The sequence below is a fragment of the Sarcophilus harrisii genome, chromosome 2 (genome assembly GCF_902635505.1).
Source record: "Sarcophilus harrisii chromosome 2, mSarHar1.11, whole genome shotgun sequence".
Taxonomy (NCBI): Eukaryota; Metazoa; Chordata; class Mammalia; order Dasyuromorphia; family Dasyuridae; genus Sarcophilus; species Sarcophilus harrisii.
Window position 1 is genome coordinate 356,021,559 of NC_045427.1, and position 24,996 is coordinate 356,046,554.

At 38.3% G+C, this 24,996-nt stretch overlaps 1 protein-coding gene across 2 annotated transcripts in view; it reads right to left on the reverse strand.

The window, feature by feature from the left end:
* EXOC3L4 (exocyst complex component 3 like 4) overlaps window positions 1-21,343 on the reverse strand; it is a 52,993-nt gene extending 31,650 nt beyond the window's left edge. The window contains exons 1-5 of one of the 2 annotated variants that reach the window (XM_031953202.1): window positions 21,267-21,343; window positions 19,893-20,263; window positions 14,213-14,599; window positions 11,457-12,084; window positions 7,006-7,102 (exon numbers count right to left, since the gene is read on the reverse strand). In XM_031953202.1, the coding sequence (XP_031809062.1) occupies window positions 7,006-7,102; window positions 11,457-12,084; window positions 14,213-14,599; window positions 19,893-20,229 (1,449 nt within the window). In that variant the 5' untranslated portion in view covers window positions 20,230-20,263; window positions 21,267-21,343. Of the gene's footprint in view, window positions 1-7,005; window positions 7,103-11,456; window positions 12,085-14,212; window positions 14,600-19,892; window positions 20,264-21,266 lie in introns of those variants that run through there. The other variant, XM_031953203.1, reaches the window with a different exon arrangement.
* Window positions 21,344-24,996: the final 3,653 nt, after the last annotated feature.

A 24,996-nucleotide genomic window follows, 5' to 3' on the forward strand; every position in this document is an offset into this window, starting at 1 on the left:
TCAGTCAAACTAAAAAGAGCGAAAAATCGAAGAAAATATGGAATACCTCATTGGAAAAACAGTTGATCTGTAAAATAGATCCAGGAGACACAATTTAAAAATTATTGATGTATCTGAAGGCCACCACCAAGAAAGGAGCCTGGATAGCATTCTCCAGGAGATCATCAAGGAAAACTGCCTTGATATACTAGAACCAGAGGGCAAAGTAGACATTGAGAGAATCCATGGATCACCTCTAGAGGGAGATCTCCACAAAGAAAACCTCAAGAGGCACTGTTGCAGGACTCCAGAACTATAATCTCAGGGGAAAAGTGCTGCAGGCTGCCAGAAAAGAACAGTTCTAGTGTTGAGGAGCCACAGTCAGGATTTGGTAATTTTTACAATGAAGGTTTGGAAGGGGAGCACTGGAATACCATATTCCTGAAGGCAAGGGACTGGGATTGCAGTCAGGGATACTCAGGGAGATTGCGTCTCATCTTTCAGGGGAGGAGATGAATTTTCAATGAAGGGTTGAACTTCAAATAATTTCTATTGTGGTGCTGGTGCCTAGACCAGGAGGAGCCAAGGAGGAGATAGACCAGTCTTCCTAATGAATATTGGTGCAAAAATTTTAAATAAAATATTATCAGGGAGATTGCAACAATTTATCAGCAGGGTGGTGCACTATGACCAAAGTGGATATGTACCAGGAATGCAGGGCTGATTGATTGACTGTGGGGAAAGCTATTGGCATGATTGGCCATGTCAATAGAAAAACTAACAGAAATTATATGATAATCTCAATAGATGCAGCAAAAGCTTTTGATAAAATATAGCATTCATTCCTATTAAAAACACTGGAAAACATAGGAATAAATGGAGTTTGCCTTAAAATGATAAGCAGCATCTATCTAAAACCATCAGCAAGTATTATTTGTAATGGAGAGAAGCTAGAATCCTTCCCAATAAGACCAGGATGAAACAAGGATGCCCATTATCACCACTATTATTCATTTTTGTACTAGAAATGTTGGCTTTAGTAATAAAAAGAAATTAAAGAAATTAGAGTGGGCAATGAAAAGATATAAACTATCACCCTTTACATATCATATGATGATATACTTAGAGAGTCCTAGAGAATCAACCAAAAATCTACTTAAAACAATTAACAGCATTAGCAAAGTTGAAGGATATGAAATAAATGCACACAAATCATCAACATTTCTATATGGTGCTAATAAAGGCATAGCAAGAGATAGAGAATTTAAATTAACAACATTTAAATTAACTGTAAAGAAAATAAAATATTTGGATGTCTACCTGCCAAGACAAACCCAGGAACTATATGAACACAATTACAAAACACAAATAAAGTCAGATCTAAACAAATGGAAACTATCAATTGCTCATGGGTAGGCCAAACTAATATAATAAAAATGGTTATTCTACCTAAATTGTTCTCCTTGTTCAGTGCCATACCAATGAAACTACCAAATAATTGTTTTATAAAGCTATAGAATAGCTTTGTTATTATTAAAAATAATAATAAAATTAATGTGGAAAAAGAAAAGGCCAAGAATATCAAAGGAATTAATGAAAAAATATAATTGTTCTATTAAAAATAATGAACAGACTGATTTTAGAAAGACCTGGAAAGATTTATATGAACTGATGCTGAGTGAATCAAGCAGAACCAGGAAAACATTATACAAAGAAACATCAAGTTTGTGCAATGATCAACTGTAACAGACTTAGTTCTTCTCAGTGGCTCAGTGATCCAAGCAATTCCAATAAACTTTGTATGGAAAACTCTATCCACATATAAAAGGAGAACTATAGAGACTGAATGTAAATCAACACATGCTATATTCATTTTTTAAAATTCTGAGTTGTGTGTGTTTTTTTCCTTTTTTTTTTTGATTCTCTTTCCCAGCATGATTTATATGAAAATGTATTTTAAAAAATAAACGTACATGTATAACAAAAATGTTGTTTTACATATAACTAGGGACAATTTTTTAAAATTATTATGAGATGGGGAGAGGGAGAGGAGAGAGGTACAGTCTAGTAGATGCAATGATACTTTTCAGATACCTGAAAAGTAAAAAGTTGAACCTGATGAGGTATTTGTAACTTGAGATCCATGAACTTGTTTTTTAAAAAATATTTTGGTGAGGAATTTAGAGTGCAGATTGAGACATATACTTTGGATATGGGCAACATAAGAACTTAGTTGTTCTTAATTATTTCCATTTGCAACAGGGGTTTTATTTTTCTTATTTTTCTATGAAAGAAGAGAGAGGAGATAGAAAAGGAGAATATTTGTTTGAAAATAAAATTTAATTAAAATATTTTGTTAGCTATGTTTCCAAAAAAAAAAAAAAGAAAAAAGTTTGGAGAATCACTTCTAGGAGCTAAGATGGTGGTGTAAGCAGTGAATCACTGTAATCTTCCCAAGTTCATCTTCAGGCAAACATAAAATAGCTCCCCAAGTCAGGTTCTGGAGCAGCAAAAATCAGCAGGAATAGATGAAACAAATCTCAGGAAGCTTGAAATATCTTCAGGAGGGGTCCCTCTTTCACACAGGTAAAGAACAGGAAAGAGAGAGGGTTACAATCCAAGATAGGAAGCTCCCCTGTGAGACAGTATTAAGCAGAAGATCCTGAACCCCAGGGTGGTGGAGCAGGTGAAGACCAACATCAGAAACCCCCATGTATTGGCAAAACCAAGGGAGCCTGCAAACTCTAGCGGCAGGGAATTACCACATTCTCCTACACAGCTTCAGATAATTAGACACTCTCCAGAGAACAGACCTCTACTATGGCTCAACACAGGCAGGACTGGAGAGCATTTTCCAAGAAATTACCAAGGAAAACTGTCCTGATATTATGGAATCAGATGGAAAAATAGGCATTGAAAGAATCTACTACCAATCAACTCAAGAATGATATCACAAAATAAAAACTTCAAGGAGCAGCCAAATTCCAGAGCTATCATGTCAAGGAAAAAATATTCCAAGTGGCCAAAACAACATCTTACTAAAAAGTAAACTTTCTATGGTCAAATTCATTTTTGTTGATTTTTTTTGCTCATCTCTTTTTGTCTCTGTCTTTCTTTTCATAGACAAGAAGCAATATCAATACTAAAGAAATATGCACTAAGTTGTATCGATCCAAATTCTGAAAGGAGAAGTTTTACAGAAGGAAATAGTCAACAAAACTATATTAATGGGGGACTTCAAATTCCCCCTCTCAGAACTTAATAAATCCAACCAAAATCTGAACATGAAAGAAACTAAGGAGGTAAATAGAATATTAAAACTCAAGCTTTTGGAATATTAAAACTCAAGCTTTTGGGATAAGAACTCACAATTTGACAAAAACTTTTGGGAAAACTGGAAAACAAAAAAGACAAACTAGGTATGGATCAACATACTGACACACCATATACCAAGATAAATTTAAAATGGGTGCATGATTTAGACACTATAAGCAAATTAGAAGAGCAAGGAATAGTTTACCTGTCAGACCTATGTGAGGGGGGAAAGTTCACAATCAAACAAGAGATAAAAAATATTATAAAATGCAAAATAGACCATTAAATCAAAAAGCTTTTGTACAAACAAAAAACAATGCAACCAAAAATGAGAAGGAAAACAGAAAGCTGGTAAACAATCTTTCTGATAAAGGCCTCATTTCTCAAATATATAGAGAATTCAGTCAAATTTATAAGAAAATAATCCTTTCCCAAATGATAAGTGCTCAAAGAATATGAACAGGCATTTTTTCAAATGAAGAAATCAAAGTTATATATAAATATCTATGAATAAGTCCTCTAATCACTTTTGATAGAGAAATGCAAATTAAAACAATTCTAAAATACTACCTCATACCAAATTGGCCAATATTATGAAAAAGGAAAGCAATAAATGTTGAAGAGGATGTGGGAAAATTAAGACACTAATGCACTGTTGGTGGAGTTGTGAACTGATCCAACCATTCTGGAGAGAAATCTGAAACTACTATGCCTAAAGGGCAATTGCCCTTTGTATATCATTTGATCCAGCAATATCACTACCTGGTCTGTATTCCAAAGAGATAACAACAACAACAACAAAAAAGCAAAAAAGACCTACATTTACAAAATTAATTATAGAAGCCCTTTTTGTGGTAGCAAAATATTAGAAATTGGGGGAATGCCTATCAATTGGAGAATCATTGAACAATCTGTGGCATATGAATGAAAGAGAATACTATTCTGTAATAAATTATGAACAGGCAGATTTTAAGAGAATCTGGAAAGACTTGTATGAACTAATACAGAGTGAAATGAGCAGAATCAGGAAAACAGTGTACACAGTATCAGCAACATTGTGTGATGATCAGCTATGATTGATCCACCCCTTCTCAGCAGTACAATAATCCAAGATAAGTACAAATGACTCAAGAAGGAAAATGCTATCCAGAATCAAATAAAGAACTAATGGACTTGGAGTGCAGATTGTAGCATATTTTTTTCACTTTAATCTTTCTTTTTTTTCTTTTGATCTGTTTCTTCTACAACTATGACTAATAAGGAAATATGTTTAACATGAAAGTACATGTATAAATTATGTAAAACTGCTTATTATCTTCAGAAAAGGGGAGGGAATGAAGGGAGGGAAAAAATTTGGAACTTAAAATCTTGTAAAAATGAATGTTAAAATTTTCGTGACATGTAATTGGGGGAAAATAAAATACTACCATTGAAAAGACATAAACTAAATAGTATGAATGGGGGGAAATATTTGCATCAAACATATTTGATAAAAGTTTGACAGTCAAAATTAAAGGGTATTGATTAAGAGCTAAGTAGTCAAACATGGTCTTCAAAAGCAGACAAGTAAACTATCAGCAACTATGTGAAAAACTTTTCAAAATCACTAATAATCAAATAAATTGCCCTAACAAATTGACCAGAATGTGAAAAAATGGAAAAATTCAATGTGGTGAAGGTTATGGAATAGGTAGGAATATTAATTAGTTTCTGATAGAACTATAAATTAATCAGATCAACCTGAAAAACAATTTGGAATTACATTTTTAAAATTACTGAATTGTTTTTCTCCTTTCATGTGGTAGACACATTACTAGGTTTATACTGCAGAGGTCAATGGAATATATTGAGGAACATATGAAAATATTCTTTCATTTACTACAATAATATAAATGAAAATACCACTAAAAAAGAAGAAAATCCAGATTAAAAACATCAGAAAGTTATTATTCTAAATTTTTGAAGTCAATATGCACATTCTTTTCTATTAACAGATAGTAAACTACATAAATGTAATATGGCATATCATTAGCCACAATCATTTTAGTAGGTGATTTTACATAACTTCTTTTTTAAATGAGAAAATACTATGGGGAGGAGCTTGTCATTTTTGGTGAAATAACTGATCTCAAACAAATATATCAATTTCTGAAGGAAAAAAAAAAGAAGATAAATGTGAGAAAATTCAGGTAGCAGAATAGATAGAGCACCAGCCCTGAAGTCAGGAGTACCTGAGTTCAAATCTGGCCTCAGACACTTAACACTTCCTGGCTGTGTGACCCTGGGAAAGTCACTGAACCCCAATTGCCTCAGGAAAAAAAAATCTATCTATCTATCTATCTATCTATCTATCTATATGTAATTCTATTAGAAACTTTATACCTCAGAACACAACATACCACAGACAACAGAAAAAAGGATATAGAAGGCCTCTGTTGGGAGTAGTTGCCAATTATGGATAGAAGGCCAGGGCAAACAGGGGAGGATCTTCTATGAGATATAGATAATTCTTGGGATATGGAGAGTTATGGAATCACAGTATCACAGATTTAGAAATAGAGGATATACAACATCCAATCTCTTCATTTGTTATATAAGGAAACAATCCCAGAGAAGTTGTATGATTTGCTCCATCTTGGTCCTTCTAAGGGTAGAACGAGCCATAGCTTTGAAATGTTGTACACATTGCATTTATAGTCACATTTGTCCTGTTGGTTAAGCTTTACTCCCATATTTGTCAATTAAAACAGAAAATTCTACGCAGCATAGTGCCATATTGAGGAATGATTATAACTAAAGAAAAAAAATAGAGATGAAAGTTAATTAGAGGAAAAAAGAGCCTGGTGAAGAAGATTACTGCTGGTGTAATTAATCCCAATATAACCCATTCCTGTGATTGTTCACTCTTAAGAGATTCTTCATCATATCTCATCTAAATTTCTTTGTAGGATGAGGGCTTTTGGAGCTGGAAGGGAATTTTAAAGTTATCTAATCCAGGTCCACATATTTTTGGAAAAGAAAACTAAAGCTAGGGATAACTACGTGACTCAGTGCACCAGCCCTAAAGTCAGGACAACCTGAATTCAAATCCATCCACAGACACTTACTAGCTGTGTCACTTAACCCTGATTACCTCACCAAAAACAAACAAACAAAAAACCCATAAAATAAAATCCAAAAAGCTGAGGCCCTGAGATTTGCGATGGTGAAGCAAATATTAAGAAAAGCTGGGACTTGAACTGATATACTCTGCCTCCAGGTACACTTCTCTTTTTTCTACACCACACAGTTTAAGTTTGTCCTGACAGCTCTGAAATGGCACCATCATCATCTGACCAAGGAGCTCCATATCAAAATTCATACAGAAACAAATATTTTTGACTGATCACAATGATATAATTTTCATGTAGTATCTTAATGTGCCTTGTGCTAACTCTGACTTCAGCACACTGCCCAAAATCACAGTGAACACCCGGTAAAAAGTGGTACCATTTGGGAACTTCCTATTCTCACTAATTATTTTCTTCCTATCTAAATGTTAAGCTCATTTGTTTCTACCTAAAGGAGATAAATGCTGTCAGTGCACTTTCAATCTCATCAACCTGGGCAGAGTCCTGCTGACCCACCCATCACACAGTTCACAGCCACATAGGAGCTGGCTGTCCATACCTTCCCCCACCAGCCACAGGTCGCCCAGGCTTTGAATCTTACCTCCAGTAACTTGGTGTAGTCACTTTCTAGTTTTTCCCGCACCTCAGGTGACAGCAGCGTTGGCATTGTAGTCATATTTGGGCCCAGGAAGTCCTTGCTAAGACACACAGAGATGGTCATAACCTTGATCTTGCCCATCACCTACAAATGCACTACTTCAATGTTCATGAACTCTGAAATTCCCTTATTTGATCACAATCTGTTGTCAGTCCACTTCCTCCTATCCTGCCTTACAACCCCAAACTCCACTTTCTTCATTCTCACCATTGCCTCCAATTCCTCCATCCTTAAGTTCTTTTCTAGATCATTATTGTTGCATTGTCTACACTCCGCTCCCTTCCCCATCTTGACCCTTTCATGGGTTAGTTCCACTCTATGCTTTTTTCTTCTCTTGAATTCCTTGCCCCCTTATCTTATGGAAGGTCTTCCTATCTTAAACCTTAGCCTACTTGATTACATCCAACAATTCTGCCTTTGGTCTTAGATGCTACTTAATAAAACCATGTTGACTGGATTCCTTACAGATTTATGTTACACAATTTCAACTGTGCATTCACTACATCAAAACAACTTTTTATATCTCCCTAATTGACTCACTATCTCACCCAACACTGGCTTTTCCAACAATCTCTTCATTGTCAAATCTAATGACCTTTCTTCATCTTTTTTTATCTATAGTCTTTACATTGGATAGAACACTGAGCTTGGAATCAGGGTGATCTAAATTCACAGATGACCCTTACTAGCTGGACAAGTCATTTAACCTCTGTTTACCTCAGTTTCCTTATCTGTAAAATGGGTAGAATAATCACAGCTACCTCCAAGAGTTGTCATAAGGATCAAATGAGATAATTTTAAAGCAACTGGCATAATGTCTGGCACATAGAAAGTGCTACATAAATGTTAGCTTTGATATTCTCTTCTATGTCATTACTCTATCTTAGCTCTCCTCCTACCCATCTGATTATTTCTTCTCAGTCTCTTTTGCTGGATCTTCATCCAGGTCACAGTGGCTAATGGTAGGTATCCTCTAGGATTCCAGTCTGGGTCTTTTTTCCTCATTCCTATATACCATTTTGCTTAGTGATCTTGTAATCTCTCATGGATTCAATATCATCTCTGTGCTAATGTTTCTTAGATCTACTTATCAGCCCTAAATTCTTCCCAAAATTCTAGACTGGCATCTCTAGTTGCCTATTTGATTGCTCAAACTGGATGCCTTGTAGACATCTTAAACTCAATGTGTCTTGAACTCAGCTCATTATCTTTCCCCTGCAACCTTCCCCTTTTATATTTCTTTCTTTCTTTTCTTCTTCTTCTTCTTCTTCTTCTTCTTCTTCTTCTTCTTCTTCTTCTTCTTCTTCTTCTTCTTCTTCTTCTTCTTCTTCTTCTTCTTCTTCTTCTTCTCTTCCTCCTCCTCCTCCTCCTCCTCCCCTCCTCCTCCTCCTCCTCTTCTTCTTCTTCCTCCTCCTCTTCTTCTTCTTCTTCCTCTTCCTCCTCTTCCTCTTCTTCTTCTTCTTCCTCCTCCTCTTCTTCTTCTTCCTCTTCCTCTTCTTCTTCTTCTTCCTCTTCCTCCTTTTCTTCTTCTTCTTCTTCTTCTTCTTCCTTTCAATACTTCCCCATTTTCAATCTATTGCTAAACCCTGTCAATTTTACTTTCTTAAGATCTATTATGTAAGCCCAATTCTCTCCCCTGACATTGCCCATCACTCCGGTGTCATCATCTCATCTCTGGATTATTTCAATAGCCTAGTTGCTCTCCTTGCCTTGATTCTCTTCACACTCCAGTCCATCCTCCACTCAGCTATCAAATTGTTTCCTAAAGCTCGAGTTCAATCATGTAACTCCTTATTCTGTGAATCCCAGTAGTTCCCTATTACCTCCAGAATAAAAAATAAAATTGTTTGTTTGGCATTCAAAGCCCTTGATAATGTAGACTTCTCCTACCATTCCAGTCTTCATTCACCTTATTCACTTTTACATGCATTGCAGTCCAGTTACACAGGCTTCCTTGCTTTTCCTCAAATAAAATACTCCAGATTCAGGTTACATGCATTTTTATTGGCTGTCTCTTCTGCCTGGAATTTTCTCCCTTCTCATTTCTCTACCTGTTTTCAAGTTCCAGATAAAATCCCACATTTTATAAGAAATCTTTCCTAATTTCTCAATTTCTAAAATTTTCCCTCTGAAAACATTTCTAATTTGTCTTGTATCTATCTTGCTTGTTCCTAGGATTCCAGATAGCTCTGGAAGAGAAAATGACTTTGCAAAGTCTTCCCTCACCTAAATCCGACTCACTTTCATGTCATGGTTTCACTTCCTTATCAAGAATGAAGGACAAACAACAATAACAAATACTGGCCTCTGACACAAGCTGTGTGATGCTGGGCAGTCACTTCACCCTGTTTGCCTCTATTTCCTCATCTGTAAAATGAGCTAGAGAAGGAAATGGAAAACTACTCCAGTGTATTTGCCAAGGAAACCCCAAATGGGATCAGGAAGAGCTGGACATGACTGAAAAACCTCTGAATGACAACAAATAGTGGTCTCTCCAATTTGATTGTGAACTTCCTTAAGAGCAAGGTTATCTTATGCCTTTCTTTGTATCCTTAGTGATTAGTATAGTATAATATACTATTAGTGAATAGTATATTAGTATACTAGTATACTATTAGTGAATGTTTAATAAATACTTATTGACTAATTGACCTACTAGGAAAGCAAGACTCAGGACAAATAAAGGAATTGCCTGATGATGGAGGAGCTCCTTTCTTGGGTCTGGCTGTGTTTACCCTTTTCTTCTCATACTCCTTTGCCCTCAGACATCACCCTGGTCAATAAACTAACTTTTCCCAAATTCCCTTTAATCCCTTTAATCAAGGATTTTCTTCTCACAAGATTTTCTTGTGAGAACCTCAGATATCATCTAGTGCCATCTTCTCTTTTTAAACTGGAAAAAATTCAAATCTGGCCTCAGATACTTACTAATTGTGTGACCCTGGGCAAGTCCCCTTTATACCTTGCCCCTTACTTCAATTTTCCTTCCCCTATACCCTTAACCTCAGCCAAGAGAGAGAGAGAGAGAGAGAGAGAGAGAGAGAGAGAGAGAATAACCATAAAACAATAAAAAACTAAACCACAAGAAACAAAATATGATCAGGAATACATGTCAGATACATGTCAGGCTGGCAACAGGAAACGACTTTTCCAAGATCACACTGGAAGCTAGTAGCAGAGTTCTGACTAGAATCCAGATCTCCTGACTCTTAACCCAGGATACTTCCTAACCCAACTCACTTGCCATAGACTTGGCAGGATAGCTTTGCCTAGCCAGAACAAATGGGCCATTCACTAAGGAATACAATTGGAAGGGTCAATACAATTTGCAGGGTTGTGGGAGGACAGAGAAAGAAATGTCTAACTGAATTATCCAAAACTCCTAAATATTCTAAACAACCTCTGATGACATTTGGGCTTATTTTGGAGACCCCACCTGTTTGCAACCTCACATGGGAAAGATATATGGATTCATTTTGGTCATATCCATTTCTTCCTGATGCCATTCAGGGTTTTCTTGGCAAAGATACTGGAGGCCATTTCCTTCTCCAGATCATTTGACAGATGAGGAAACTGAGGCAAACAGAGTTAGATGACTTGCCCAGCGTCAGAGAGCTAGTAAGTACTTGAGGCTGGATGTAAGCCCATAAATATGAGTTTTCCTGACTCCAGACCCAGCACTCCATCCACTGCACCAGCTAGTTGCCCCAAGGTGGCAAGGAGGAGCATATTATTGGCTGGCAGACAAAGGATCATGTGGACTGGTGGGGTTGATGGGGCTGAGTTAGTGAATGTTATTTACTTAACTCATTTCTAACATTCTGATTGAAATTCTGTATGATATTCTTCGGTGAATCAAACGGCCTACAGCCAGCCTCTGATCAATTTTCCTCCTAGGATGGGGCTGAGCCAAGATCTAACTGGATATTCTACGCAAATAAGTCTTATATTAATGCAATGAGTTATACCTTTTGAATAGCTCCAATTTATCCTGTCTACAGCTTGTCTATATGTAATTGTTTGAATTTTGTCTTCTCCATTATACCATGCGTTCCTTAAAAGCAGATGCTGTATTTTTTGTCTTTCTTTGCCTAGCACACAGTAGGTTCTGAAGTGTTTGCTGATTGCCTTGCCTTGACTCCCTTAGGATACAGGAGGCAACATGGTACAATGGAAAGAACCCTGGAAGAACCTGACTTTGAATCTCCCACACACCTCTTGGACACATACTATTTCTATGACTTTGGGCATGTCGTGGGTCTCAATTTCCTTACCTATGAAATAAGGAGGTTGGACTCAATGACTTCAGAAGTGAATCTAGGATCCTATATCCCTCCCAGCCCACCTGCTCCATGATTCCTCCTCCATCTCATCCCAAGCCCAGAGGGACTCACCCGCAGTAGACATTGTCTACCCAGTCCATGATCACATAAAGCTGCTCAAAGCCCTGAGGCTCCTGCAGGAACTCCTCAAACCGGGCAGACACGGCTTCGTGGAAGCCATCCTTATAGGTCTTGCACACCGGGAAGTCCTTGGGGTAGCAGCGCTGCACCTCCTTCCAGATCTTCATTAGGTCCTGCTTGACCACCCTGCCCAGGTCCGCAAGGAGGCTGGCCAGGCTCGATTCCCCGGTGCCCTGGCCCACCTTCCCCACTCGGTCCCGGGCACTCTTCTTCACTGTCTCCTCCCACCGGTGCCTCCACTTCCGAGGATTTCTCAGGAAGTCAGTGTTGGGCAGGTCTGGGTGAATCTCCTCCTCCTTCTCAATCAGCTGCCCCACACACTTCAGAGCCTCCACGTCCACCCCCGGCCGGCTCAGAGTCTCCTCCACAATGTTCCTGATCTCGGCCGCCATCATGTCATAGTGAAGACAGATGTCCATGGCGTGGCGAACATAGGCAGTGGGATCGTCCTTGAACCTCCCCAAGCGATGGTCCTCCACAAGGTTGGCCTCCTGCTGACTTAGCTGGGAAAAGGCTTTCAGCAGCTGCCGTTCAGCAATGAGCTCAGAGATGGGCTTTTCTGTCCAAAGACAAGAGTGAATGGTAAGTATCTGGGGGTAAGGGACTCGGTCCTGGCCTAGAATCTATAAGACAGGTGACTCTTCCTGAGAATGTGACTTTCCCTTTGAGAACCTCAGTTTCCTCCTCAATAAAATGGGGATAATAACCATGAATTTGTTGTAAGGATCAAAGCAATTAAAAAAAAAACAACATTTTTTTTTAAAGTCATGTCTGATTCTTCATGACCCATTGGAGGTTTCCTTGGAAAAGAATACTGGAGTAATTTACCATTTCTTTCTTTCAGCTCATTTTACAGATGAGGAAACTGAGGCAAATGGGAAGTGACTTGCCCAGAGTCACACAGCTAGTAAGTATCTGAGAATGGATTCAAATCCATTGAAGATGAGTCTTCCTGACTCCAGACCTGACACTTAATGCTCTATGGCACCACCTAGCACCCCAAACAAAACCAAAGGAGGTAATAGACTAGAAATCATATTATAAACTTTAAGGCCCTTATAAATTATAAAGTGTTTTGTAAACATTAAAGTACATTTTAATCTATACAGTTCAGTTCAATTGAAAAGTGCTTTGTAAGCCTCAAGGTATTATTTTTAAAAAGTTAATTCATTAGACTGTAAGTTCCTTGAGAATAAGGGCTGTCTTTCTTTTCTTACTTATATTCCCAATACTTAGCACAGCACCTAAGCACTTAATATATGTTAATTGAATTGAATTGAAGCTTTATTATATAGTAAATATACCTACTATATACAGACATGAAAGTAGCCCAGGGGATACAAAGATACATGACAAAGTTGCTACTCTCAAGAGAAGTTACCTGGGAAGGTTATAACATTTATACAGGTGTGTGTAATACAAGGTGGACATTGACAGGAACACAGATCAGCAAGTGTTCTGGGAAAATCTGAGGAGACAGAGCAGTTTGAGCTAAAGGGAATCAGGAAGGTCTGCACAGAAGTTGTGTCAATTGAGGTGCATGCAGGAATGATGGAGGACCTGCCTGAAACCAGGGAAATTTTTTAAAATGACATATTGAGTTTGGGGAAAACAAAATAAAACAAAACACTAGTAGTTTGGTTTGGGGGAGCTGAGAGTATGTGAAATAAATCTGAGATGGAAACAAGGCTGGAACTCAATTAGAATGAGCCAGATTGTGATGAGCCTTGAATGCCAGGCTAAGGAATTTATCCCTATTTATCCCTATTTATATTCTATTTATAGGGATCATCTAAAGGTTTCCGTGAAGAGACGCAGCCTGCTTCATGAAACCTGTACATTAGGAATATGGATTAAAGAGGGGAGAAAGCAGAAGCAGAGAGACAAGTAGGAGTCTTTAAGGAATAGTCTCACAAAGAGGCAATGAGGGTCTGCATAAAGTGGGAACCTTGAGGTAGAGGCAATGAAAACATTTGCTCAGTTGTAAAAGCATAAATAAATTTTTCCAGAATTCAAAAACTGTTAAGATTGATGAAATGTAGCTTCTGGGGAAGACTGCAATAATTTTAAGATCTCCAGACCTTAGGGTGCTTCTGCTCTAACAATCTGTCAGTGATTCTAAATCTTTTGGCTTTGGAATCTGTGATCCTGAGGCCCTCTGATCTAAGAATGTTATTGTTTTGTCAATGATTGTAAAAGTCTTCTGGTCTAAGAATATAATATTTCTTCCCTAAAGTTTAGGGAAGATACATTAGTGATCCAGAGACTAATCTTAAACTGCTATTTTTTGGACAATGTTGTCCAAAAAAAGATTCTAAAGTTTTCTAAAAGATTCTAAAGTTTTCTGGCTTTAGGATAATCCTAGGTCTGCTGGTCTGTGATAATCAAATTCCTGAGATCACTTCTCAGTTCTATCTCTAGACCATAAAATTAGCATATAAATGACATGAACTGGATAAATTTGTCTCCTTGCTCCAGGTTCTTTGTTAAAATCTGCTTCAATTGGTGTTACAATTACAAAAAAAGACTTTGTCCCTTGACTTGCATATGGGTTCAAGCCTGTAAATTATTTTGAGACATTTTGCAGTACGGGTCTATGACCCCAACCTTTTGGAGTCCCTTCCCAACCTCACCAAGACTACAGATGAGGGATTGCTCTTCTGATAAGTGGTTGCTATTCCCCTTACCGTCCTCCACTTCCATTGTTATCTCTGAGGGTTCTTCATCAGGGGACCCGAGGGATCTCTTTGGTAGCCTGGGAGCTCCGCTGGTCCCTTCCTCCTCATTTTTCCTGAAAGACTTGAATAAGCGTGAGCTCTTTCGAAGAAAGCCACTTTCCTCAGCTGCCTGGCTCTCAGTGCTGCTTTCCCTCTTGCTCTTTCTTAAAATAGTCCTCTTGAAGTTGGATAGCCCAAGACCAACATCCTCCTCCTTCTCAGTGCAGGAGTTAGTGGAGTCGACACTAAGCTTCCTTCCAGTCTGGCTCTGGGTGGGAGAGCAAGGCTTGCTAGGGTTTCTTTGTTTCTCTTGCTGGGGGTCCTTTGTTTTTGCTGGCTTGGTCTTGCTGGAGGAATCTGAGGACAGAGAGAAAAGCGCCCCAATGAGATTCTACAAGGCGGCAGGATTCTGGATCCCCAAGTTATGGTACATAGGCTTTTGAGCTTGAAACGACTTGAAACAATCACAAGAACAAGAAAGAAGCTTAGAGGCCCTTGAATCTAGCCTTCTCATTTTCATATACTACAATTTACCCAACCATTTTTTAATTGATGGGCATCCACTCAGTTTCCAGTTTCTAGCCACTACAAACAGGGCTGCCACAAACATTTTGGCACATACAGGTCCCTTTCCCTCCTTTAGAATCTCCTTGGGGTATAAGCCCAGTAGTAGCACTGCTGGGTCAAAGGGTATGCACAGTTTGATAACTTTTGGGGCATAATTCCAAACTACTCTCCAGAATGGTTGGATTCATTCACAGTTCCAACAACAATGTATCAGTGTCCCAGTTTTGCCGCATCCCCTCCAACATTTGTCATTATTTTTTCCTGTCATCTTAGCCAATTTGACAGGTGTGTAGTGGTATCTCAGAGTTGTCTTAATTTGCATTTCTCTGATTAATAATGATTTGGAACACTCTTTCATATGAGTGGAAATAGTTTCAATTTCATCATCTGAAAATTGTCTGTTCATATCCTTTGACCATTTATCAATTGGAGAATGGCTTGGTTTCTTATAAATTAGAGTCAGTTCTCTATATATTTTGGAAATGAGGCCTTTATCAGAACCTTTAACTGTGAAGATGTTTTCCCAGTTTGTTGCTTCCCTTCTAATCGTGTTTGCATTAGTTTTGTTTGTACAAAGGCTTTTTAATTTGATGTAATAAAAATTTTTTATTTTGTGATCAATAATGGTCTCTAGGTTCGTCTTTGGTCACAAATTTCTTTCTCCTCCACAAGTCTGAGAGAGAAACTATCCTATGTTCCTCAAATTTATTTATAATAACCTTCTCATTTTATAGATGAAGGAGGTTAAATAAATCATAAAATATTTTGCAAACTGGATGCAAAATGTTTTATAAATAATTTATAAAATACTTTGTAGTATATAAAGCAGATTTATTTTTGAAATACTATTTAAATTATAAAATGCTGCAAACAGGTTAGTTATGACTTGTCAGCTCTAAAAGCCTTGCTCAGGCCAGACCTAACGCTGGCCTCTCTTACCTGTTTCAGACTCCTCCTCCAGAGGCTGTTCCAAAGACACCTGCTGTGCCGTTATCTGCGGTTCACAAGGATGGTTTCTCAGAAACCATGGTCGAGGGTCACTGTTTGAGTCCTGATTGACTCCCATGGAATATGGCAGTCATTTCTGCCTTGGCCAAAAACCCTTCCAGATTCACTCATTCATTTATTTAGATTTTTTTTGGATTAGGTGAAAGAGGAGATTCTTTGTTTCAATTGCTACCTAGCCTAATCACTGAATCGATGAGCCTGAGTCAAACTGAGACTTGTTGAAGCATAATATTTGAGCTTAGCTGAAAAAGGCCAAGGTCTCCCATTACATCCAGGGCCATCTCCAGTCATCTCTATATCTGGCCACTGAACCCAGATGGCTTTGGAGGGTAAACTGAGGCAGATGACCTTGCCCAGCCTTTCCTCACTCAAATCCAATTCACTTGCATGTCATGATATCGCCTCTCTGATGCTATAGTCCTCTTCTAGCACAAAGGACAAACAATAACCTCTGTGAGGGTCACATAGCTAAGGATATCTGAAGTAGATTTTAATCTAGGGCTTTCTAATTATTATTATTATTTTTTATTTAATAGCCTTTTATTTACAGGTTATAGTGTATGGGTAACTTTACAGCATTGGCAATTGCCAAACCTCTTGTTCCAATTTTTCCCCTCTTTTCCCCACCCCCTCCCCCAGATAGCAGGATGACCAGTAGATGTTAAATATATTAAAATATAAATTAGATACACAATAAGTATACATGACCAAACCGTTATTTTGCTGTACAAAAAGAATCAGACTCTGAAATATTGTACAATTAGCCTGTGAAGGAAATCCAAAATGCAGGTGTGCATAAATATAGGGATTGGGAATTCAATGTAATGCTTTTTAGTCATCTCCCAGAGTTCTTTCTCTGGGCGTAGCTGGTTCAGTTCATTATTACTCCATTGGAAATGATTTGGTTGATCTTATTGCTGAGGATGGCTAGGGCTTTCTAATTAAGTCTAGCCTTCACTCCACAAAACAGGGAAGGGAACTGGCATTTATAAAGCACTTACTATTTTCCAGGACTGTGTTAAGTGTTTTAGAGTATCTCATTTAACCCTTTAACAACCCTGCACAACAGTATTATTATCCCCATTTCACAGTTGAAGAAACTGAGACAGACAAGTTAAATGACTTGCTCAAGGTCACACAGCTAGGAAGTGCTTGAAGTCAGTTTTGAACTTGTGTCTTTCTGACTCCAGGCCCAGCTATCTATCAGCTATATCACCTGGCTGCCTATCAGTCTCATAACTAGTCCAAAACCATGCTGACTCTCATCATCTCTCCATAGCTAGTCCCCAAATCAAACGTAGTGCAATGAAAGAAAAGCTCACATTTATCCAACATTGAGAAAGAAATGATTATTAATACCCAATTATGAGGAGATCCAGGCTTTTTCCCTGACCTATTTTCTTGTTCAAAATCACCTTTGAAAGACATTTGCTCACCTGTGACAAAAATTTACTGCACCTAGACAATGGCATTTAGATGAATCGGTTACTTCCTGCCCGTTGTGTTTTACTCAGGCAAGCCTGAGAAAATGTGGATTCTTCCTTTTGTCAGAAAGATGTTACAGATATAGGTAATCTTCTTTGATTAAAAATGAGAGATCAAAGTCATGTGCTCCAGACCCTCATTAGAAGAGGTCCACCCTTGTGGCAGGTCTCTTTGTAGTGGCAAGAAACTGGAAACTGAGTGGATACCCATCAATTGGAGAATGGCTGAATAAATTGTGGTATATGAATATTATGGAATATTATTGTTCGATAAGAAATGACCAACAGGATGATTTCAAAAAGGCCTGGAGAAACTTATATGAACTGATGCTGAGTGAAATGAGCAGAACCCAGAGATCCTTATATATGGCAACAAGAAGACTATACCATGATCAATTCTGATGGACCTGGCCCTCTTCAACACTGAGATGATTCAAACCAGTTCCAGTTGTTCAGTGATGAAGAGAGCCATCTATCTATACCCAGTAGGTGGACTATGGGAATAGTGTGGAACACAACATAGCATTCTCACTCTCTCTGTTGTTATTTGCTTGCATTTTGTTTTCTTTCTCAGTTTTTCTTTTTTTTTCCTTCTTGATCTGATTTTTCTTGTGCAGTAAGATAACTATATAAATATGTATACATATATTGGAAAAAAAGAAGAGGTTCACCTTTATTCTCTCACTAACTGTTAATCAATCAGTGTTGATTTCTACTCTTAGGAATACCCATTTTTCCAAGAGCATATAAGCATTGAATGGGTTCCATGAGGAGTCATTGGTCTAAGAGAGAAAGCCAAATGACCAGCCTTTTATTAATAATATGCTAGCATTATTAATAAAATGATTAATTACCCAGAAATTATCTCTCAAAGTTTTATACATCACATATATTAAGGTTTCTCATAGCAACCCTATGAAGTGAATTATGGTGGTCCTCTGGACCTTTTCTGTAACAGGTTGTCTCTGCTCAAGAAACTTCTTTCCACCTTGTCTCACACTGCCCTGCCCCTTCTCTGAAAGTGGTCTCCATCCCACCACCATATTTGGAATCTCCCTTGCCAGAAATCCCCAGTTTATTAAGTAGTTGATACCTACCTGAACATGACACTAATGATGGGGAGTCAGGAAGACCTTGTCACTCTTCCACATCATCTCAGGATTGACTGAACCTATCCCTGATTATCTCTTAATAACCTCCTCATTAATCTCCCTACTTCCATGGTTTCCTTTCTCTAATCCATCCTTCAAACAGCTGCCAAAATTATCTTCTTGAAAAATGCCATGTGCATCCAGAGAGAGAGAGAGAACTATGGAGACTGGATATGGATTGAAGCATAATATTTTCACCTTTTTTGTTTGTTTGTTTCTTTCTGATGGTTTTTTTCCCTCTTAGTCTGATTTTTCTTGCACAACATGACAAATATGGAACTATGTTTAAAAGAATTACACTTATTTAACTTATAATAGATTAGTTGCTGTCTACCTCATTCCTAAGAATAGCATTTATATTGAATAATTTTGAGTTGAAGGAGTGGGAACCAATCCAACTATGGGTTTAGGACTATTCTCCCTGCCCCAAGCACATTGTAATGGCCTCAGTCTGTTCCAGAATAATATGATTTGTTCAGAAAATCAGTGTGAGGAACTTTCCATCTGCCCCTGTCTTTAATACACTATCTGTAATCATTTAATGAAAACCTTAGCTACCAATACCAATGGCACCTAAGACTTAATAATCTTTTTCTTTTCCTGTTCTTTACTTCCTAATGGATATCTTTGAAAAGTCCTGACTTTGGACCAGTCATATAATTTCTAAGGGCTCAAGGCAGTGTAGTCTTTAAGATAAACCGAAAAGATGCTGACCTGTACTGACAGAAGGAATTTCCTAGTCTTAAGAATTCCCTAGATTAGTGAAATCAGAAGTCCTGTTATATTTCTATACTGTCTCAGTTAAACTAATTAGAACTAAGTGGCTTTTTTTTTTTTAACTCCAAAAGCCCTTAATGGGGAAAATTTCAAGGGCAATGACATGCCCTCACTAAGGGGAGAGTATTAAGGGAATCCAATGACATAATAGATCAGAAAACATTTTATAACCTGTAAAATGCTTTATAAATTGTAAATAATTTATAAACTCCAAATCCCATTGTAAACATTTAAGAACAAAATATAAATAATATCTTTTAAAATGAAAAATGATCCATAAATTGTGATGCACCTCAAACTGCAAATAGTAAAGTGTTTACTGTGAAATCCAGTAAATTGTACAAAGCAGGCTAACTGGTAAAAGTTGTGCAAACTATAAAGTGCTTGCAAACAATGAATTGTTTGGTAAACTATAAAACACTTTATAAGTGGCAAAGCATCTTCAAACCATAAGTATTTAATAAGCTAAAAATCTTTTGTAAAAACATTCATAAATCATAAAATACCTTGTATGTAAAATTTCATAGTATATAAAGATTTATTTTTGAAGTGCCTTATATACTGTAAAATGTTACGCAGATATGTAATGGATGTATAATTTCATGATTTGAACTTGTCAGCTCTCAAAGCCTTGTTCATGTCAGACTTAATTGCTGCCCTCACCTGCTTCAGACTCCTCCTCCAGAGGCTCCCTTTCAGGGGATACCTGTTGAGATGACTTCTTAGATTTGTCTTCCTCTTTCTCCTCCACCTTTTGGAAGGAGCTGAGGAACAAATTTAAGCTCCCACGGATGGGCTTCTCCTCTACCACGTGGTCACCAGATGCCATATTCACTTTGTTCTTCCATGAGAAGGTCTTCTTGAAACTTCCAATTCTCAGAGAGCCATTCTTTCCCTTTCTGGGACTCAAGCTGGAAGAGTCATCAGTCTCTGGCTCTTGGCTCTGGGTCAGAGAATCCTTGTGGGGGGAACTCCTCTGCTGCTGCTTCTGGTCCGTCATGCTTAACAGAGATGTTCTGGAGCCTCAAAGGAGTCTGAGAACAAAGAGAAGAGCCCAAGAGATACCATTCATTATTCCCCAATTAATCTAGCCATGGCTAATAATGTCATAGAATACTAGCATTTAGGGAGCTAATCCTCAGATACTCTTACCCTGAGGATTTCTTTTCTAAAAAGTATTGCCTCCAGAGTAGTAGACTGTAAGCTCCTTAAAAGAAGAGACATTTGGTTTTCTTCTTCATATCCCCATCACCTAGGACAGACCCTTACTTAATAAATATTTGTTATCAAATTTCTCAGATGCTACATTTTAGAAGGTTGTTGACAAACAGAGAATATACAGAAAAGGGGGAAAATGGTTTAAAAAGGTGTTAAAATGTTAAAACAAATCAACATTAAGAATCATCTCCTATAAGAATAGCTGAAGAAACTCAGACTCAGAGATACCTATAAAATTACAAAGCAAGTTACTGGAAGGAAGAGTCAGGACTGGCAGGCATATATCCTGGCTCCCAGAGATGCATTTTTTAAAATTATGCTATAATACTTACTCTTGGCACCCTCAAACAGGAACCCAAAGGAAAAAGGAGAAAGCCTCCTCATCCCATGTGGTTTTTCCATTCCCAGTCATCTCCCTTTATGCTCCCAACAAACAGCCTCCTCTGGGAGGCTGGACACACAAGTAGGTTTTCTGCCTCAGACACTGATTGCTCCTGCCAGCCCCTAATAGGCCAATTTCTTGTGCAGCTCTGAGACAAGGACAAAATTTCAGAGAGAAAAGCATTGGAGAAGACGGAGACAAATTACGGGCTTCTTAGGAAGAAGTTTTGGTAACTCCCCTCTCTATATATCTTCCTGCCACAAATTTCAGGGAAGATGGGCAGAGTCATTTCTCCCAAAGAGAAATTGATTTTAAGGTTCTACAGAGGGCTACACCCTGGGATGAAGGATGAGGTTCAGGTGCCAGGTTGATATGAGTAGGTGCTCTGGATGGCAGGCTGGCCTGGACAAGGGGCAGGGAACAAGGTCCTAGCTTACCGGGAGGAGGCAGAGAAGTCTCAGGCTCAGAAGGGAGATCATCGACCAGTCTATAAGTAGAAAACCAGAAAGATTTCCTGTATAAAGTAACCCAGCACAAAGGCATGGCTTATCTGAGTTGGACATGAGGGGAAGGGAAAAGGAAAGGAGGGAAGAATAGAGTTGTATGCTAGCTATGTCTATATTTAACATGAATGTGGATGGCCCCTGCTTAAATATTTGGGGATAGGAAAGCCAGGGGCAAAGGGAAATATATTCTTTCTCTTTGTTCCCAGGGCGTGGGCAGTCCCCAAAATGAGGAGATACAACCCTGGTTCAGTGAGTAGGACCCCAATTAAGCAGGTGAAAGATGGGTCTTTCTATATTCTATCCTTTGTCAAACCCCCATTCCCCTAGCCATATGACATTGGAAAAATCACTTCACTTCTTTTGATCCCAGTTTCTCCACCTGTAAAATGAGGAGACTGAATTAGATCTGGGGTTCTTAATCTATTTTGTGTCATGGACATCTTTGGCAATCTGGTGGAGCCTTTGGACCCTTTCTTAAAACATTATTTTTTAAATGCACAAAGCAAAATACATAAAATTACAAAGAAAACCAATTATATTGGAATACATTTGTCAAAAATATATTTTTAAAAAGAGAGGCAATCAGGGTTAAGTGACTTGCCCAAAATCACGTAGCTAATAAATATTAAGTATATGAGGATAATTTGAATTCAGGTCCTCCTGACTTTAGGGCCAGTGCTCTATCTACCTCTGATTTGAGATGAGAAAGTCTTTTCCAAGTCTGAAAATCATCTTCCTTCCTTTCTTTCTTCCCTCCCTTCTTAACCCTTCTCTCTCTCTCTCTCTCTCTCTCTCTCTCTTTTTTGTTTGCTCATTCTTTTCTGCCTTCTTTCCTTCCTTCCTTCCTTTTCCAATTCCATTAGACTAGTTCTGTTTCTAACCTGAGCCCCACCTCCCATAATCTTAGTGCAGTCCCATAGCTTAGCCTACTATAGTTTAGAACTCCTGAACCCAGGAGATGTGTTAGCCTCAGTTTCCCTCCTAATAATGATTAAAAGTATATACTCCCATGTCTTTGTGAAACAGTATGTTTTAAGTACTTTTTCATGCTGATATTATATATTCTATAGTATGGGAAAGACAAGAAGAACATACTGACTTACATAGCTTCTAGAGCTTTATAGGCATTAAAAATAAGAGGAAAAGATACAGGCCCTTCTTGAATCTCATGGTCTAGAGGGGACAAAGAAGGAACAAACTCAGCCTTAAGGATAATTTGGGAAAGATCGAAGAGCCAACCTGGGCTTTCCCAAAAAAGAACTTAGAGCCTGACCAAGACAAGGATTGTTAAAGGTTAGAATTTCCAGGGACTGCTTAAGTTTCCTGACCATAACCTGTAGGAGGGAAGATGGATCTAAGTATTCTCTTTCTAGGAGATAAGATAATGCTGAAGTCTCCTTTCTGACTAGACAGGAGGGGAAAAGGGGAAAAATGCAGGCAAGAACTCCAGAGTCTCTTTCTTATTCTCCCAGTGGTTTCCTGCCCTTCTCACGACTGATATCAGTTCCATGGTTTAGCAATATTATGCATAGTCATGGCTTTGGGTGACCAAAGCTTCAGGGAACTGATCAAGTTACTCAGACTCTTCCTGCCTTCTCCTGCCTCAAACCAGCAACAATCCTCAAACCTAGTCGATATGAAACTAGGATGAAGTTAGAGCTATTTACTACCTTGGCAAATAATTGTGTCTTTCTGGGCTTTAGCTTTCTTATCTATAAAATGAGAGGTTTGGACTATATGATATAATAATAAATTACTAATTTTATAAAATACCTGCTCTGGGCCAGACTCTGTGATAAGTGCTTTACAATTATTATCTCATTTGATCCTTCCAACAATGTTGGAAGATAGGTGTTCCTACTTTACTTTGGATCTCCACTTTGCAGATGAGGAAACTGAGGCAAATAGTTTAACTGCCTTGTCCAGGCAATTAGTGTCAGAAGCTGAATTTGAACTCAGATCCTCCTGACTCCAGATTTGGAGTTCTGTCTCCTATACCACAAAACGTAATACTTTTTCCCATACTAAGTGAGCCTAAGAATTAGAAAGGGCCTATAGATTGTCTAGTGCAGGGATACTTAGCATTCTTTTGCATCATGCACCCCTTTGGTAGTCCGGTCAAGTTAGTGGACTCCTTCTCAGGGAACCACTATGATCCTTTTTTTTTTTTTTTCTTTTTTTTTTGAGAGGCAATTGGAGTTAAGTGACTTGTCCAGGGTCGCCACATAACTAGAAAGTATTTAGTATCTGAGTCCAGTTTTGAATTCAGATCCTCCTGACTCCAGGGCTGAAGCTCTGTCCATTGTCCATCTAGCTGCCCCCTGATCCTTTTAAATAAATGAAGGTACTTGTAAATTTCAAATAGAGATTAGTTTTTTAAAATGGAATTTTTTTTTCCTATCTGGTTATCCTCAGACCACACAGGCATCCATGAGTCCCAGGGTAAGAACTCTTGGTGTAGCGAAACCCCTTCATTTTGTATATGGGAAACCAGCTGCCCAGAGAAACAAATTATTTGCCCAAGTCCAGCTGGACAACCACTCCATTTTAGATCTTGCTGCATCTTCTCTATCCTTCCCATCATCTCCCCCTACTCTCCCAGGTAAGCTTGGAAGGGGAAGGAGCCTGGCTTCCCTCACACATGTCCTTCTTCCTCTCTTCCCTTCTCTGGTCCTCTGTTAATATTCCAAGGACAAAAAAACCCACAGGTTTGTAGCAGCAAGCATCAGTGTCAGGGCCCCAAATGGAGAGGAGTCCCAGCCAAAAAGCTTTTTCCCTGACGTCATGTGTTCTTCTTCTCCATGTTTTCCCCTACACATTTCCTAGCCATACACATTACCCACATGTTTTCTCTCCCAATCCAGTGACATGGAAGTCTAGAGCTTCCCCTATAACCCTGTGGGTATGGGAGAATTTTCCCTTGTCATTTATTTTGTAATGCTATTTAATTTTTGCTTTTAACTAGTGTGTCCTCTAGTTGGTCTAGCAAGGAAGCATGGGGAGGGAGGCTCATAAACCATATTTCTAAGTAGAGGCCAAGCCTTCTAAAGCCTGGCTTGTGCTGGGGATAGCTCTCAAGGGGCCCACAATTTGAGGAAGCTGGAGTAATGACAGCAGGCTATGTTTACACAGTATTTTAAAGTTTAAAGTGTTTTTTTTTTTCGCCAACCCCATGAGATAAAAAGTACAAACATTCCTATCAGTTTGCAAGTAAGAAATCTGAGGATTTTTCAGAGAGGAGGACTGATTTGTCCAAGGCCACAGATATCAGCTACTAGGCCCAGAGCCATATACTCTGCCTCCTAATCGCTAAATAGGGATTTTCCTCCTTACCCTATGCTTGTTATATGAAGTCCCAGAATTTCAAAGCCTGAAGGAACCTAACTGGGCATCTAGTCTTTACAATATCTCTTTACAATAGCCTCCATAAATCATAACCCACTCCTGTTTGAAGACCTCTAGTTTTGGGTCAGTCCATTATCCTTTTGGACATTTGTAATTATTTCCTCACAAATTTATATATTTTTTGATTTTCCCCACCTCACCCCCAACTATTATTTCTAGTTATTTCTGGAAGCCAACTTGAATAAATTGCATCCTTCTTTCATATAGCAGCCCTTCATAATATGCAAAGGACATAAATTTAGAGTGGGGAGGGATA